The sequence below is a fragment of the Centruroides vittatus genome, unplaced genomic scaffold (genome assembly GCF_030686945.1).
Source record: "Centruroides vittatus isolate TY-2023 unplaced genomic scaffold, ASM3068694v2 scaffold_769, whole genome shotgun sequence".
NCBI classification, from domain to species: Eukaryota; Metazoa; Arthropoda; class Arachnida; order Scorpiones; family Buthidae; genus Centruroides; species Centruroides vittatus.
This window is the reverse complement of record NW_027122717.1, coordinates 3,891,835-3,908,700: the sequence shown is the minus strand read 5'-3', so window position 1 is coordinate 3,908,700 and position 16,866 is coordinate 3,891,835. Positions and strand designations below refer to the sequence as shown.

General features: G+C 29.8%; 1 protein-coding gene across 1 annotated transcript in view; it reads left to right on the top strand.

Moving 5' to 3' along the window:
• The first annotated feature begins 950 nt into the window (after window positions 1-950).
• Asx (Additional sex combs) overlaps window positions 951-16,866 on the top strand; it is a 129,244-nt gene continuing 113,328 nt past the window's right edge. Inside the window, exon 1 of the mRNA XM_067288045.1 lies at window positions 951-1,139. Within this exon, the coding sequence (XP_067144146.1) occupies window positions 1,056-1,139 (84 nt within the window). The 5' untranslated portion in view covers window positions 951-1,055. The remainder of the gene's footprint in view (window positions 1,140-16,866) is intronic.

Sequence of the window (16,866 nt, the reverse complement as noted above, 5' to 3'; positions counted from 1 at the left end):
AAATATATTATAATAAATCATATTTCATTTTAAAATTATTATAATTGGTTATATTATTATTATTGTTAAATATTGTTTTATGTAGTTAATTAATCAATTACATGATGTAACAAAATTAATTAAATAAACATAAAATATTTTGTTCTAAATAAATAAAAATTTCTAAAAGTATAAACATTGCATTGTAATTACAAGCAAAGATTTAATTATTTTTCTATAAATAATAAATAGTCTCAATATTAATTTGTATTTGTAATGATTTAAGTCTAAAATCAATAAGATTTGTCATATTAATAGGAAATGTTGTAGATCAATCTATAATTTTTTTATTAGTGTTTCTGAAAACAAATTTATTCAAATTTATTTATAGTTCATAGTTTATTCAGGAATTATGAAATCATATATATATATGTAATAAATTTATTATGTATACATTATTAATTATATATTTGTTAAATCTCAATTTAATATATAACGTTTTAATATTTCTTTATTAATTAATAAGAAGCATACTGTAAATAAAGTAAGAAATACATTTTCTCTTTCTATAAAATTCTTTATTTAAATAGGCAGTTTAAGGAAGTTTATTTATATGTGTTTAAATATATTAAATACATATAATTAATAAGTATAAACATATTAAATACATATTAAAAAGGAAATAAATGATAAATGAAATTAGTTAAGTTTAATACAGTAAAGAATGTGGCATTAAATACTGATATTTTAAAAATTATAAAAGACATTTTCTATATTAGTAATAGGAAAAGTAAATTATAATAATGTAGAAAAAAAATGAAGATCGAAATTGCTATATATTTATTGATTGCCACGTGTTCGCGTTTCAAAAATTTAAAAACCAATCAAATCTAAAATAAACAAGATGATTGGATGTTACAATAACCAATATAATAATCCCACACGGTTCACGTGACGTTGTTGTCCTTCCTTCAAAGATGGCGGACTGAAGAAGAAATCGTTCAATCTTTTGAAACTAAAGAAGTTTATATAAAATAAGAAAAGATGTGATGTAGTCGATTTTATTTAATGTATAAATGACAAAAATGCAACAAGAAATTAGCAAGGATAATAGACTTAGGAAAAAGAAAGCAAAAACTTGGACAGAAGCTGCCAAACTAGTGAGTATGAACATTTGCATATTGTAATTTGATGAATATGAAAAATTGGATTAATACAATTTAATCATTTAAAATTTATATATCGCTATATAATAAATGAAATAAAATTAATTTTATTTCATTAAATATCTATATATTCTTCTTATAATCAACAATATAATTATATATATATATATATATATATAACACTTTAATAAAAAAATATATTTTTGTATTGTCATCAAAGAAATTTTGACAGAGATGTCATCTTGTTTTCATCTCTTATATTTAATATATTTATATAATCAATTATTGTTTTTAATGTATTCCTCTATATTATTTAATCTTACAACAGTTACAATACTCAGTTATATTTATATATGTATAAAATTGTATCTTAATTAATTGTTAATTATGTAAATATTAAAATTTTATAACTTTTTCTTACAATTTATGACTATTAATTTAAATTTTTATATATTAATTAACTTGATTATTGAATTATTACAGACCATTATCTATTTTCTTATAAATTTTTTTGGAAAATTAATGTTTATCTCCACATTAATTAATTTTATTTTCAAATATAAACAAATATATAATTTAAAATATTTGAAAGTTTAAAATTTCACTTTAATATTCGAATTTGGAAATATTTATAATTTCATACAGTTTCACAATACATAAACAAAATCTAAATTTATTGGAGATATTTCTACCTTACTTCATTTTTCAGTTTACTTTTCTTCAGTATAAGGGGAAAGGTAGAAGTACTTAGTATAGTTTAATTTTTTTGTTTATGTATTGTCAGATTAAGTGTAATTATTACCATTAAATGACTTAAAGATTGACAAGCGAAGCTGTGTAAGACTGTAAAACTAAATGTCTGGCATATAATAATTGGCAGCACTTGTGTAACAAAAAATATTAAAATTAAAAAAAATTGGCAAATGTTTTGTTCTATTTAATAGTCATATTTATTGGATATCTTCAGGTGCAAATCCAGAATAAGCAATGTATTTCAATCTGCAGATGGTCAGTAAATGTGGTCGAAATGTTAGCTTTTTAATTTTAAGACATTTTGTTATATCAAATGTAAATGTTGATTATTATAGACAAGAGAATAATAATAATATATATGTATACATACACAAATAAATAAATAAATATATATAATATATAATAAGATCATTCAACTTATTTCAATTAATATTGTATTATAATTATTATTATTTGTTTTTTTAAAGCATTAAATACATATAAATAATAATTTTATTATTTTTAATGTTTTTGGAATAATGTTTTTCATTTTTTAGAAAAATTTCAAAGATATTTTAATTTTAAATTTCTAAAAAAAGAATGGCATTAATATATGCATGTTGCTTAAATGATTACAGATTCAAAACTAATTATTATAAAAAATGAAGTTGAGTAATAATGGTAATTTTATTACTTTTTTTTTTAATGACTTCAGAAATATTTTTTTGGAAAACATAAATTGAATATAGAAGTTAATATTCAATTAATAAAATCAATAACTTATTAATGTAATATACATTATAAATGCTAAATACACTTAACATATGTATATTTAGTTCTATATTTCAGATTTATTACTTTGTTAATTTTGGACATTTTATATGGAAATTATATCTTCTGAAAACATAACTAAAAGTAATTTAAAAAAATTTATCTCTAGCTTTATGTAACAAGAATTTTGATTCTGTAAAAGAAAGTAAAAGAGCAAATATTTATTACAAGAAAGAATATATAATATACCAGAAATTTAAAAGAATATAAAATAATTTTATATTTGAGATCATCTTTATTTTAAAACTATACAATAAACTACATAAATTACAATACAAATGCATAAAATCCTAAACTGTTTTATATGTAATAGGATCTGCTAATTGTAATCATGGGTGTCATCATTATTTGTCTGTTATCCAACTTAGTAGCATTCAAATCACATAAGTTAAAATACACTTAGAAAAATTTTTCTTATTGTAATTAGAGTTTTAGTTATAGTTATTATTTTTAACTAAATAAGCATTTTTAAGTTGTCTTTTTGTGCTATCAGCTTTAATATGTGCTGATAATACATAGTCATCAGTGTTAAGTAATGCCTGAAACATTTAGTATCCTGTAACAGTATTATGAATATGAGTTTTTTATTAGAGAATTACTGTAGAAAAAAGGTAAACAATTTGGATAAATTGCTATTAATCATTACTAGTAATTATTATTAGTAAATTTTCACATTATAAATTTTTTAAATTGTTAAAACATGCCTTACATTAAAATCAGAATTTTCCCTAAGTGTAGTCTTATTTATGTATTTACTTTATGCTGCTTAATGTAATCAATTGGTTATCATTGCTATATGAACATTTCAAAGTGATTACAATAAACAAATTTTAGTGTTTTATTTTTAATGCTGCAATATTGTTCATTTGAACTGTAATGCCCAAAGATAACAAATAAGCAAATATATACACACACAAGTTTATAGCTTACTTTATAAAATTATTAAAAAAAAAGAGTTTCTATTTTAAATATGAAAAAAACTGATCTGTGCTTTAATATCAGATCTTAAATGTTATGAGATAATTTGAGATTTATATTAATTTTGAATTTTTTGAATATTTTTGATTTGAATATTATAAAATTCTGACTTTTGATAAATTAGTTTTATTAGATTTATTAGTTATTTAGGTTTTTATGATTGAATAAAAAATTAATTTTAAATATTGTGTTTTGATATTTTTAAATTTTAATATTTAAAAAACAAAACAGTAAATAAAATTTCCATATCATTATTAATTTGCATAAAGATAAGTAAATTGTGAAGATAATTTAAGAATGTTTATGTAAATATTAAAAAGTATTTACATAAACATTCTTAAATTATCTTTACAATTTGTTTATAAATAAAATGATTAAAAAATTAATTTTTAGAAGTTTTTAAATTTAAATAAATTTTTTGAATATGAGAAAAAAATTAAATTATTTTAATTTTATATATAATTATAAGTTAAAAGCTAATATTTATATATTTATTATATTCAATGTTTAAATAGATTGTTATACTTTACTTTCATAACAATTTCAAACAGTTTAAAACAAACATTTTCTAATAATTACTACTAGAATTTTAAATTTTTATTTGTTAAAATTGAATATTAACTTTAAAAAGTTATGTCTGGTTTTTTTTCTTGTAATGATGGTAAACCTTTAAAAGAATGAATGTCTTTTTTTTATTAACTAGGAAAAATTAAATGTAATACAAGAAATCATATACGTAGGCTTTTTTTTTTTTCAACCTCTGATGGTCCATAAAAAAAAGACAAGTGTAAGTAACAAAATGAATTTATTACGAAAAGTTAGGTACAAACTTGGTTACTTTTTTACATACATACATACGAGAAAGACATTGGTCATTCACAAAGTATTTAGCAGGTAGAAAAGAGGGTAAGGGGAGGGGAAGAAGGAGGAAGAGGAGATAGACAGTAGAGAAAGAAGGGATTCCTCTGAACGGTGTACATAAGGCTACAGTACCCTTCATATGTTTGATGTTGGCAAGCAGTTTAGGCTGCAAGGCTGTAGTCCCCTGAAGGGTCTAAAAGTCTGAGTGTAGCAAACAACAATAACTGAGTGCCACCACTAAGTGTAGAAGTTAGTGCCAAGTGGCTGTTAGTAGGAAGACTTATATCTACTTAATACTAATAAAACTGATTGCAAATCTTAATACTACTTAACAGCTAGACAGACAGTGCAAAAAGCAAACAAAGACAAACTACACAAGATGAACAGACCAACAGAGACAAATGAGCGAGACCCCAAATTTTTTAAAATTTTATTATTATGTTGGGTTAAGTTAGATATACTCGGTTAACACCGGTGGCTAAGTACTATGCCGGACCAAAGTCAAGGCATAGTAACCAAAACAGAAATTAAAGAAGTGTATCAGTGTGTGTGTCTGTATTCAGGAATTTTCTCACAATATGACATGTATTCAATATAGTGGCCTTCTGTAGAGTGATGTATGTGTTTCTATTCAATTCTAATGTGCCCAGGCTTTTGTGTAGTGTGTGTGGTATGACACCTGTAGAGGAGAGAACTACAGGTACAATAAGCACCCCATCCATCCTCCACAGATGCCTTATTTCCTGGGCGAGTTCTGTGTACTTGCTAATTTTTTCAGTGCATGCGTTTTGTATATTGTGAGTGTTTGGAATGGATATGTCTATAATGTATGTGATTTTATTGTGTTTGTCAATGAGTGTGATGTCTGGTCTGTTGTGGTAAATTGTTTTATCTGTGATTATGGCTCTGTCGTAGTACATTTTGTGCGTGTCGTTTTCCAATACTGTCTGTGGAATGTATTTGTAGTATGGTTCGTGGATGTCTGCTAATTTGTGTTTCTTTGCAAGCTCTTGGTGTATTATATTTGCTACTTGGTTATGTCTGTGTAAATAATCTGTCTGTGCCAAGAGCTTGCAACCAGAGGTGATGTGTTGTATAGTTTCTGGCATGATGTGACATTTTCTGCATGTGTCATTTGTGAGTGTTGCATCTTTGAGTATGTGTTTTCTGTAGTTTTTAGTATTTATGACCTGATCCTGTATGGCAATCATGAATCCTTCCGTCTCCCCAAAGAGGCATCCCCGAGCTAACCAGCTGTTTGACGCAGTTTTGTCAACAAAATCCTGGGCCAGATCGTAAGGATGCCTGCCATGGAGTGCCTTTCGAGCCCACGATTGCTTAATGGTGTCTATGCTTTTTATATGTTGTGTTGTGTCCATATGATGTGAGTGTAAGTTTAATGGTGTGTTATTCGAGTCTGCTAGAGTTACTGCTTTATGTAATTGTGATGTTTCTTGTTTTTTGTAGAAAAACTCTCGCAGTGACTGTATTTGTTTGTAGTGAAGGTTAACTATGTCAATCAGGCCACGTCCGCCATCTTTACGTGGAAGGGTTAATCTTTCTGTGGCGGATTTAGGATGATGTTGTTTATGCTTAGTAAGTGTTGTTCTTGTTTTCCTTTGGAGTTGCTCAAGATCTGTGTGAGTCCAATGTATAACTCCAAAAGAATATGTGAGTACTGGGATGACATATGTGTTTATTGCTTTAACTGTGTGTTTTGCATTTAATTGTGTTCTGAGAATAGCATTTAACCTACTTTGGTATTCTTTAATTAATCTTTGCTTTATTTGTGTATGTTCTGTTAGTTTGGCCTGTTGGAATCCTAAATACTTGTAGAACTCGCCCTCTTCCATGGATTCAATAATGTCTCCATTTCCAAGTGCAAAATCTTCTTTCTTCAGGATTCCTTTTTCTATGTGAACTGTTTTGCATTTATCTAGGCCAAATTCCATTTGTATGTCCTTGGTGTATGAATGTGTGATTTGTAGGAGTTGATGAAGTTGTTTTTGTGTGGATGCATAAAGTTTTATGTCATCCATGTACATGAGATGTGACAGTGTAAACTGTGTTGTTTTTTTGTGTCTGATATTGTAACCATATTGCGTGTTGTTTAACATGTTGGATAATGGGTTCAGGGCTAAGCAGAACCAGAGAGGACTCAAGGAATCTCCTTGAAAAATTCCTCGCCTAATAAAAATTTGGTTTGTTTGTATGGAAGTGTTATGGGCCCTGAGATGTAGTGTTGTTCTCCAGTGCTGCATAGTGTTTTGAAAGAATGCAATGAGTGATGGATGTATTTTGTACATGTGTAGGATATGTAGCAGCCAACTGTGTGGAACACTGTCGAATGCTTTTCTGTAGTCTATATATGCCATGTGTATGTTTCTGTGTTGTCTGTGTGCTTGCCGTAGAATGACTGAATCTATGAGTAACTGTTCTTTGCATCCCCTGTGGTTTCTACGACAACCTTTTTGTTGTTCTGTTAGAATGTCGTGTTCTTCAACATGTTTGTATATTTTGTTTGCAATACAGGATGTCAATAATTTGTACAGTGTTGGAAGACATGTAATTGGTCTGTATTGTGTGGGGTCTGTGGTATTGTTGTTTTTAGGTTTCATGTAGGTGATGCCCTGAGTAAGAAAATTTGGCATGTCTTGTGGATTGATGATGATGTGTGTTAGGTGTTTAGCTAGTTCCTGGTGCAGTGATGTGAACTTTTTGTACCAGAAATTGTGAATGTTGTCTACACCAGGTGTCTTCCAGTTGTGTGTTCTGTTAACAGTGTATTGGAAATCATGTATGTTTATTTCAGCACAGGGCATAGTTGGTATGTTGTGCAAGTTTCTGTTCTCCTCCTCGATCCAGCCTGCATCGGCATTGTGCGTGACAGCACTGGACCAAAGAGAGGACCAATATGTTGTGAGTTCTTCTTCTGTTGGTGTGCCACTGTGCTGTGTAACAGTGTTTGCTTTGTTATTAATTTGTCTGTAAAAGAGTTTTTCATTGTTTGTAAATAATTTATTTTGTTGTTTTCGTAGTGTACATGTTTTGTATCGTTTGAGTCTACGTGCTTTGGCAGCAAGTTTTTGTTTTAGTGTATCAATGTATTCTGTAATGCGTGTGTTGTGATGTTCGTGTTTTGTGTGTGTTTTTATTTTCTTGAAAATGTTTTTGAGCTGTTTCCTTAATTTGGGTGTTATGTTGTTTTTAGTGTATTGTGTCAGCCTGCCTAATTGCTGTCTAATGTCATTTATTTGTGTTTCTATTCTTCTCTGCCAGGCAGGTTTGTGATAGAATTGTGTTTTCTGTGTATTTGTCTGTGATTGTACTTTCAGTCCATGTTGTGTCACTACTGTGACTGCCCCAGCATAAACTAATGTATGAATGTCTGAGAGTGTAGAAATTGAATGAATGTAGTGTGGTAGTAAGTGAGTGTTTACATAATTTAGTGTTTTTCCTACTTCCTTTGATGTGTTGATTTTTGGTATTCGTGGTCGTTGTGTGGGATCTGTACCTGTATATTTAGTGAGTGTTTCCTGAAATATAAGTGAGAGCGTATTAACTAAATCCAAGTCTATGTTATCAGTGATGGATGAGGAAGTGTCTGTAGTATCATTAGTGGTAATTGTTGTATGTGTGTTATTATCAATGCTTGTTGCTGGATTATCCTGACAGGTTACATGATCTTCATTAATGTTAGATGTTTCTGTCTGTTGATGTATTTGATCAGCAACCTGTTGTTTGATAAGTTCAAGTGTTGTTTGTGGAATAAGGTTGTTGTGTATAATTGTTCTTTTTTGATCAACAACCCTTTGTTCGGTGACAGTGAGATGAGGATACTGTTGTGTGAATCTATGGTGTAGTTGTTGTCTGTATGCTGTCATGTTTGTTTCGAGTTTTGTGATGGTGTAATAAGTACGGATGATAAACTCGTTCATTTCTACTGTCCATTTCATCCGTTGGCGTGGTTTTCCAGCCTTTGTGGTCTGTGGATGCATTGCCACAGAAACACCAAGGCTGGGTTGGTTCCTCACATCTGTTGAGGGCATTGCAGTAGCCATGCTTGGGCCGGTGCTGCTTTCTCCACCGGTAACCAAGGGAGACTGTGACCTATTTTTCGAACGTGAGCCTCTGCCTAACCCACGAACGCGGACCTTGTTAACCCGGGCGACGTCCGAGCCGGTATCACACTTTGATCTAGTTATTACCATGATGAATATCTCCACAGAATGTGGGCGTGGTCACTCTTAGCTTCATTTCTCCCCATAGACCTTACTGGCATGGGTGTCCCTACCAGGAGCTTATGCTCCAGCCTGCATTGCCCTATGGATCAGTAAAATTACTGGGCTCTCCCACCACGACCAGGTGGTGACCACGGGAGAGTTATTATTATTATGTTGGGTTAAGTGAGATATACTCGGTTAACACCGGTGGCTGTGTACTATGCCGGACCAAAGTCAAGGCATAGTAACCAAAACAGAAATTAAAGAAGTGTATCAGTGTGTGTGTCTGTATTCAGGAATTTTCTCACAATATGACATGTATTCAATATAGTGGCCTTCTGTAGTGTGATGTATGTGTTTCTATTCAATTCTAATGTGCCCAGGCTTTTGTGTAGTGTGTGTGGTATGACACCTGTAGAGGAGAGAACAACAGGTACAATAAGCACCCTATCCATCCTCCACAGATGCCTTATTTCCTGGGCGAGTTCTGTGTACTTGCTAATTTTTTCAGTGCATGCGTTTTGTATATTGTGAGTGTTTGGAATGGATATGTCTATAATGTATGTGATTTTATTGTGTTTGTCAATGAGTGTGATGTCTGGTCTGTTGTGGTAAATTGTTTTATCTGTGATTATGGCTCTGTCGTAGTACATTTTGTGCGTGTTGTTTTCCAATACTGTCTGTGGAATGTATTTGTAGTATGGTTCGTGGATGTCTACTAATTTGTGTTTCTTTGCAAGCTCTTGGTGTATTATATTTGCTACTTGATTATGTCTGTGTAAATAATCTGTCTGTGCCAAGAGCTTGCAACCAGAGGTGATGTGTTGTATAGTTTCTGACATGATGTGACATTTTCTGCATGTGTCATTTGTGAGTGTTGCATCTTTGAGTATGTGTTTTCTGTAGTTTTTAGTATTTATGACCTGATCCTGTATGGCAATCATGAATCCTTCCGTCTCCCCAAAGAGGCATCCCCGAGCTAACCAGCTGTTTGACGCAGTTTTGTCAACAAAATCCTGGGCCAGATCGTAAGGATGCCTGCCATGGAGTGCCTTTCGAGCCCACGATTGCTTAATGGTGTCTATGCTTTTTATATGTTGTGTTGTGTCCATATTATGAGAGTGTAAGTTTAATGGTGTGTTATTCGAGTCTGCTAGAGTTACTGCTTTATGTAATTGTGATATTTCTTGTTTATTATTATTATTATTATTATTATTATTATTATTATTATTATTTATTTATTTAGTAACGCAGGTGACGGACGCTCACCTGTGGCTGCTCGCGTGATATGACAACTCCCCGTCGCGATTTGCGAGTCCTGAAAGACTCAGTGGTGTCACATCCTGACGAGGGGTCAAAGAGACTCCGACCCTCTGGTCACACCAAGCTAAGAGTCCCTAATCTAACTTACAAATTTAGACTGAAAAAGAAAACAGAAAATAAGAATTAAAATACAAAGTTGAAAGGCAGCTATATACCAACAGTTGAAACAAAGCAAGGGAAAGCTAATTGCCATCCATGCCCCCAGAGTGAGAGCTCTCAAGAGCCCCACTAAGGGATTTGAATGCAAGTAGATGATGGAACATTGTACGCATGTGAATGAGTTGGTGCGGATTGCAAGGCCAGTTGTACCCTTCAAGAAAGCAGCTCTCATTAAACTATCCCTCATGTGATTGTACCTATTGCAGAAATAAACTAAGTGAAGTGGCATTTGGTTCTCCTGAATACCACAGTTGCATTGTGGATTGTCCCCAAGGTTAAATATATGCAAGTATTGCTTAAAGTTTCTGTGTCCTGTAAGTAGCTGAGTGAGGATGTAACTAGGGTGCACTCTCACTCAGTGGTGAAGAGTCGCAGTAGTGTCAACCTTGGGGATGAAAATGTAGGTGAGCCTACAAGTGGTGTCACGGTCCCAGCTGTCTTGCCAGAGAATGAAGATTTGCTTCTTGACGTGATTGTTCATGTATGAGGTAGGAATGTAACTGAAAGTATTAGTGTCTGCAGTTTGTTTGGCAAGACTGTCGGCAGTCTCATTGCCGAGAACTCCCACATGACCCGGGACCCATTGGAAATCTATTTTAATTTTGTTGTCTAAGTGTCTGAGAATGTGGTGTATGAGATGGAAGAGTTTTAAGTGGATATCAGACTTTGCAATCCTATGTAAAGCTATCCTACTGTCAGAATAAATGTGATAGTGTAAGTAGTGTCCTTTGTCCTTCCTGCACCTAATGTGAATTAAGCTCATGTAAATAGCTAAAGTTTCCACCTGTGCTATTGAGCAGTGTGTATCTAGACAGAAGCAAGCATTGTGAAGCTTGCGGCCTAAGTTGGAGTAAACTACAAAAGTGACACCCACATCATTATCCATCTTGGAACCATCAGTGTAAATCCTAAACATGGGATGATTACCTAGATCTTTAAGATAAACATCAGGGGACTTTTTGACATAATCACTGTGAAGATTGAAGCATTTGTCATATCTGTGGACAAGCTTTTCCATCCCCTCTTTGTAGAATGTTGCTGCCAATGATTTGAGATGGGCCTTAACATTGTTTTGAAGATTGTCATTAGTCTTAAATCTCTGCCCTTTTAGTCATGTTTTTAGTTCAGGAAAGAGGTGGAAGTTGCTTGGCACTGAATTGGGGTTATACACCAGGTGTTTAAAGGTGGTGAAGACTTCTACCTTTCAGACTTCCACCCAGCTTGGAACTTTTTAATATATGAAGAATTCCACCTCTTTCCTGAATTGAAAATGTGGCTAAGAGAACAGAGGTTTTAGAGTAATGACGATCTTCAAAACAATATCGTTAAGGCAATCTCAGTTCACTGGCAGCAACATTCTATGAAGAGGGGATGGAAAAGCTCGTCCACAGATATGACAAATGCCTCAATCTTCATGGTGATTATGTCAAAAAGTAACCATGTTCGTACCTAACTTTTGGTAATAAATTCATTTTGTTATTTATATTTTTTATGGCCCATTGGAAGTTGAAAAAAAAACTGCCCTCATATATATGAGTTAAGTTGTCCACCATTTTATAAATTCAGAAACGTTATAGAGAATGTTTAAGAAAATCAGACTTATTGATTATGAATGTTTTAAGATTTTTTAGGCATTTAAAGATGAGAAATACTTATGTTCAATTCAAATTGGTTAGTTCAATAATTATGAATTTGAGATATGCTTCTCTTATTTGGGGTTCAGTAATGCATAGAAAACAAGACTATACAAAATAAAATTATATGAAGATTGTTTTCATTAAAATTTAGGGAATGCTTTAGGATTGGAATTAAATAGATTCAATTTATTCCTATATTTTATAAAAAGAATGGTTAAATTTCTAATGAGATTACTGGACAATAATCAAATATTGCTTAAGCTAATTAATTATAAGGATATAAAAATGTATTGTAACTCCAATAATAAAAATAATTGGGTTTATCAGTTGTGTAATAATTTAAATAATTATGGTATTTCTATATGATCATTCTTGGAGAAAAATGAATTTAGAAATTATTTTTTTATTCAGTTGGTCCAAATTTTATTTGAGACATCCTTGGTATGAGATGTCAATAAGATTATAGAGGATAAAAATCATAATTTGTACATGATTACATTAAATTTTCCTAGTATTATTACATTAATTACATACATATAAATTTGCCTTATAATGTTAAAAAAATTTTCATACAAATTAAATTGAATAAAAATCAAATTATGAATTTGGATATTTATGTCATATTGAATGATAATTGTCATAGATGTGGTAACAATTTTTCAAAGATATGTATTGCTTTAAAAATCAATTCTTTAAATATTTCTTCAAAAAATTGATGAGACTTCATAGGTTAAATCTGAAGAAGTTAACCAATGTTTTTTGTCTGGACTGCGTTTCATCAAAGACAAAAACTTCTGAGTGTTATCTTCGTTATTCTTTATTCACTATGCATTTCGGGTGCAAGATTTTTTTGTGTAACTTGCACCCCTCATCAGGTGTTACATTTCTACAAATTGGTATAAACACAATTATTACAGTGATTATTACGGTAAAATTACAACTTTACAAATTACAACTATTATTACAACTTTCATTATTTGGATATATTTACACAATAGTGAACTAACTTGTTTTATGTTTAGACATACAGCTATGTGATATTGATGTATCCCCTAAGGCATTTCTAACTGTCTTTCTTTCTGTTTGCTTGCTCTTTAGCCCCTCTCATTTCCTCCCATACATTGTCAATCTCCATGCCATTATTTAAGTTTATGGTTTTGTTTTTATTAACAATTGCAAAGTGTTCTTTGAATTTACATAGATAACTGGCTTTTTCTCTGTGGATTAGACTTAAATATAACCAATCAATATAGACAAATCACTGCAACAGGTTTGGATGCACAATCAATGAAAAAAGTGTAAAAATAATCCACAGAGAAAAAGACAGTTATCTATGTAAATTCAAAGAACACTTTGCAATTGTTAATAAAAACAAAACCATAAACTTAAATAATGGCATGGAGATTGACAATGTATGGGAGGAAATGAGAGGGGCTAAAGAGCAAGCAAACAGAAAGAAAGACAGTTAGAAATGCCTTAGGGGATACATCAATATCACATAGCTGTATGTCTAAACATAAAACAAGTTAGTTCACTATTGTGTAAATATATCCAAATAATGAAAGTTGTAATAATAGTTGTAATTTGTAAAGTTGTAATTTTACCGTAATAATCACTGTAATAATTGTGTTTATACCAATTTGTAGAAATGTAACACCTGATGAGGGGTGCAAGTTACACAAAAAAATCTTGCACCCGAAATGCATAGTGAATAAAGAATAACGAAGATAACACTCAGAAGTTTTTGTCTTTGATGAAACGCAGTCCAGACAAAAAACATTGGTTAACTTCTTCAGATTTAACCTATGAAGGCTCATCAATTTTTTGAAGAAATATTTAAAGAATTGATTTTTAAAGCAATATAAAGAAAACCGCACCATTGATATAATACATATCTATTCTTATAAAAGATATGTATATTCTCTTTATGTAAAGAGGGCCATGAAATTCAGCAATATTATAATCCAATGGATCTTGAAACTAGTAAAGAAGAAAAATTAATGTGTGGTTATTTTCTTAAAATTAATGCTATACCAATACTTAAATTGAATTTCTTTTTGAAATTTGCTAATAAGTTTAATTTTAAATAATGCTAGGTTGTAAGAAAAAATTGTTATGACAGTCAAGATGATTATCAATCAAATGCTAGATTATTATGTATTAGTTAATTGATTTTATTTTAAACCTTTTTTAACAAGAATGTGCCTGTATTATAATGAAGATAGAAATGGAAATGGGGAAAAATAAAAAATTAAAGTTTTCTTTTTATATTTTAATCATAATTATGGAAATTATACCAGAAAAATACATTTTAGGTTGAAGTATACAAGAATAATAAATATTTGGAATTATACTTGATGAATTATTATATTTGAAAATTAGATTAATCTTATTTTGAAATTTAACATAGATGTTGATAAACAGTATATTCTACACATATTCTACTTCAAATTATGAATCAATTTGTAAGTCTAAAATTTTCTTGGATTTTATTGATGATGATTATTAAAAGCTAAGAAAATAATATACTGTTGGTCTAAATTTATCATATTTTTCTGTCAGTTTTGTTTAATGTTGTTTATTTTATAAATTTTAACTTTTTTTTTTTCAAATTTATTTTACAAATTAATGAAAGTTACAAAGAAAAATTTCTTACATTAATTTAAATTTCAAAATCATATTTATTTAAATATTGTAATCTCTACTTCATAAGAATAGTTTAATAAAGATAAGTTTTTTAATAAATAAAAGATTTTTAAGTTCTTGTATTGGCTCATAAATAAAACTTAAATATTGTTTCTACAGCATTTTCAGGCAAATGAGGCTTGCCTGCCAAAATTGTTACATGAACAATGCTTAATTTAAATTTGTAACTGTCATAAAGAGTGTTTGGGTTTTATTATGAAAACTGGAGTTTATTCATTATATATTTATTATTTAAACATAATTTATTTAAATTGTTAATTATAAGCAAATTAGAAATGTGAAATACATTTCTGAATGATTATGCCAATACTTAATAATAATAGCAAAAATTTAATAAGATGCTATTAAAAACAACTTTAAAAAACAAAATTTAATTTGAAATGTGATATTTTATTATTATTAGTCAATAAATTAAACTTAAAACTTTCATTTTAATATAAAATCTCATCTTGCCAAGATATAAACACATTCTAATTGAAGATTTGAATGACAAGTTAATGTTATTTCTAATAAACAATATTAATTAATTCTTTAAATTATCAAAATTTGCATTTAGTAATTCTAGAGGGAAAAATTTCATAAAGAATTTGCATAAAACCAAAACTGATATCGTGATGAATTTTAAATTGTTTTCTGCTCATTTACTGTTTCAAAAAGTTACATTAAGTACATTCACTGTGTATGTACCAAAGGTTAAGTTCTAACTCAGTCATTAATATTTTAAGTATTTTGTATTCATGTTAACTCATTCAAATCTGCGTGATATTAAATATTTAATTATTATAGATAACTTCAGAGTAGTCTAACTCCACATAAAATGAGCAGTTATTTATTGTGACATCATCACAATGCCAAGCAGCAATTTTTTAATCATATTTTTAATTTATTTAATCTAAAATATATGCTCTCCACCTCAAATTAGTAGTATCTTGTCCCTGTATATCATCCTTTTCCTTTAACAGTAGAGTCATACTGGTCATCTATTAACTACTTTCAGGAGAAAAGTTTTGAATTGAAATAATGTGACTTCTGGTTTGCATTGAAAGTAGTTATATAATTAATTGAGGCTTCCTGTCCCTAGGGTTTCCATATGTGGTATTAGATTTCATCTATCTAACTCTGTTCTTGAGATTAAGGAAAGATAGACAGAGAACAGTGGAAATTTATAGGTCTACAATTTTTTGAAATTGTAGCCCGATGAGCATAAATAAAATGGTAAGAAGAGTATATGAGTCAATTTGTTATTTGGTTAAACATTTTTCAGGACTTTATCAGACCTAAAAAGTTCAAACCTTAAATTTTAATAAGAATATCCTAGTACTTCTGTTGAGTGTTTAGGAGGAATTCAAAAGCATTAACAGGATGGGACATGGAAGTCTCAAAAAAATTTAACCAAATTGAAAGGTTGACTCCTGTACTCTTCTTAGTGTTTGATTTATCCTGATTAGGCTGCAATTTTCAAAAATTTGTATACCAATAAATTCATATTGGCCTCTGTTTATCTGTCCTTCCATAATCTAGAGAACAAAGTAAGATAGATGAAAGTCAAGACCAGATGTAGAAAGCTTAGGGACAGGAGGTCCTGATTAAATATGTATGAACTGGTTTGTACCAGAAGTCATGTTATTTTAATTCACAAATTTTCTCCTGAATGGAGTTAGATGACTGGCATGACTCCATTGTTAACAGGAAAAATATGATATACCAGGTGCAAGACTACAAAAATTGAGAGCATTGTGATGAGTGTCACAATAAATAATTGCTTGTTAAATTATAGATATTTAAATTTATTATATAGTAAGTTTAATAATAAGTGTAAGCTTGCCAGCTTACCCTTATTTCTGGAACCTAGTCTTAACTACTATTGATAATACCAATGTTTTGGTATCCAATAGCAACAGGATGTTTTTGTTGCATATTCAAACACCAAACTACATATTAGTGTCTAAGAAACTAACATACAATATATTTATGCATAGTATGATGATATTTGTTGAACTACAGTCAAACCTTGGTTTTAATCATAATTCATTCCTAAAAGTTGTTTGAAAACCAATTTGTTTTGAAATTGAAACAAATTTTCCCTTAAGAAACAATATAAAATGGATTAATCTGTTCTTGACCTCCAAAACACAACTTCCTCCTTTTTTACCTTTTTAGCTGTATTTCATGCATATAAATATAAATATATACTGTATATAATAAATGCAATATGCTATTATGTATAATATATTGTATTAATAAATTTTTGTTATTTAATTTAACTTAAGC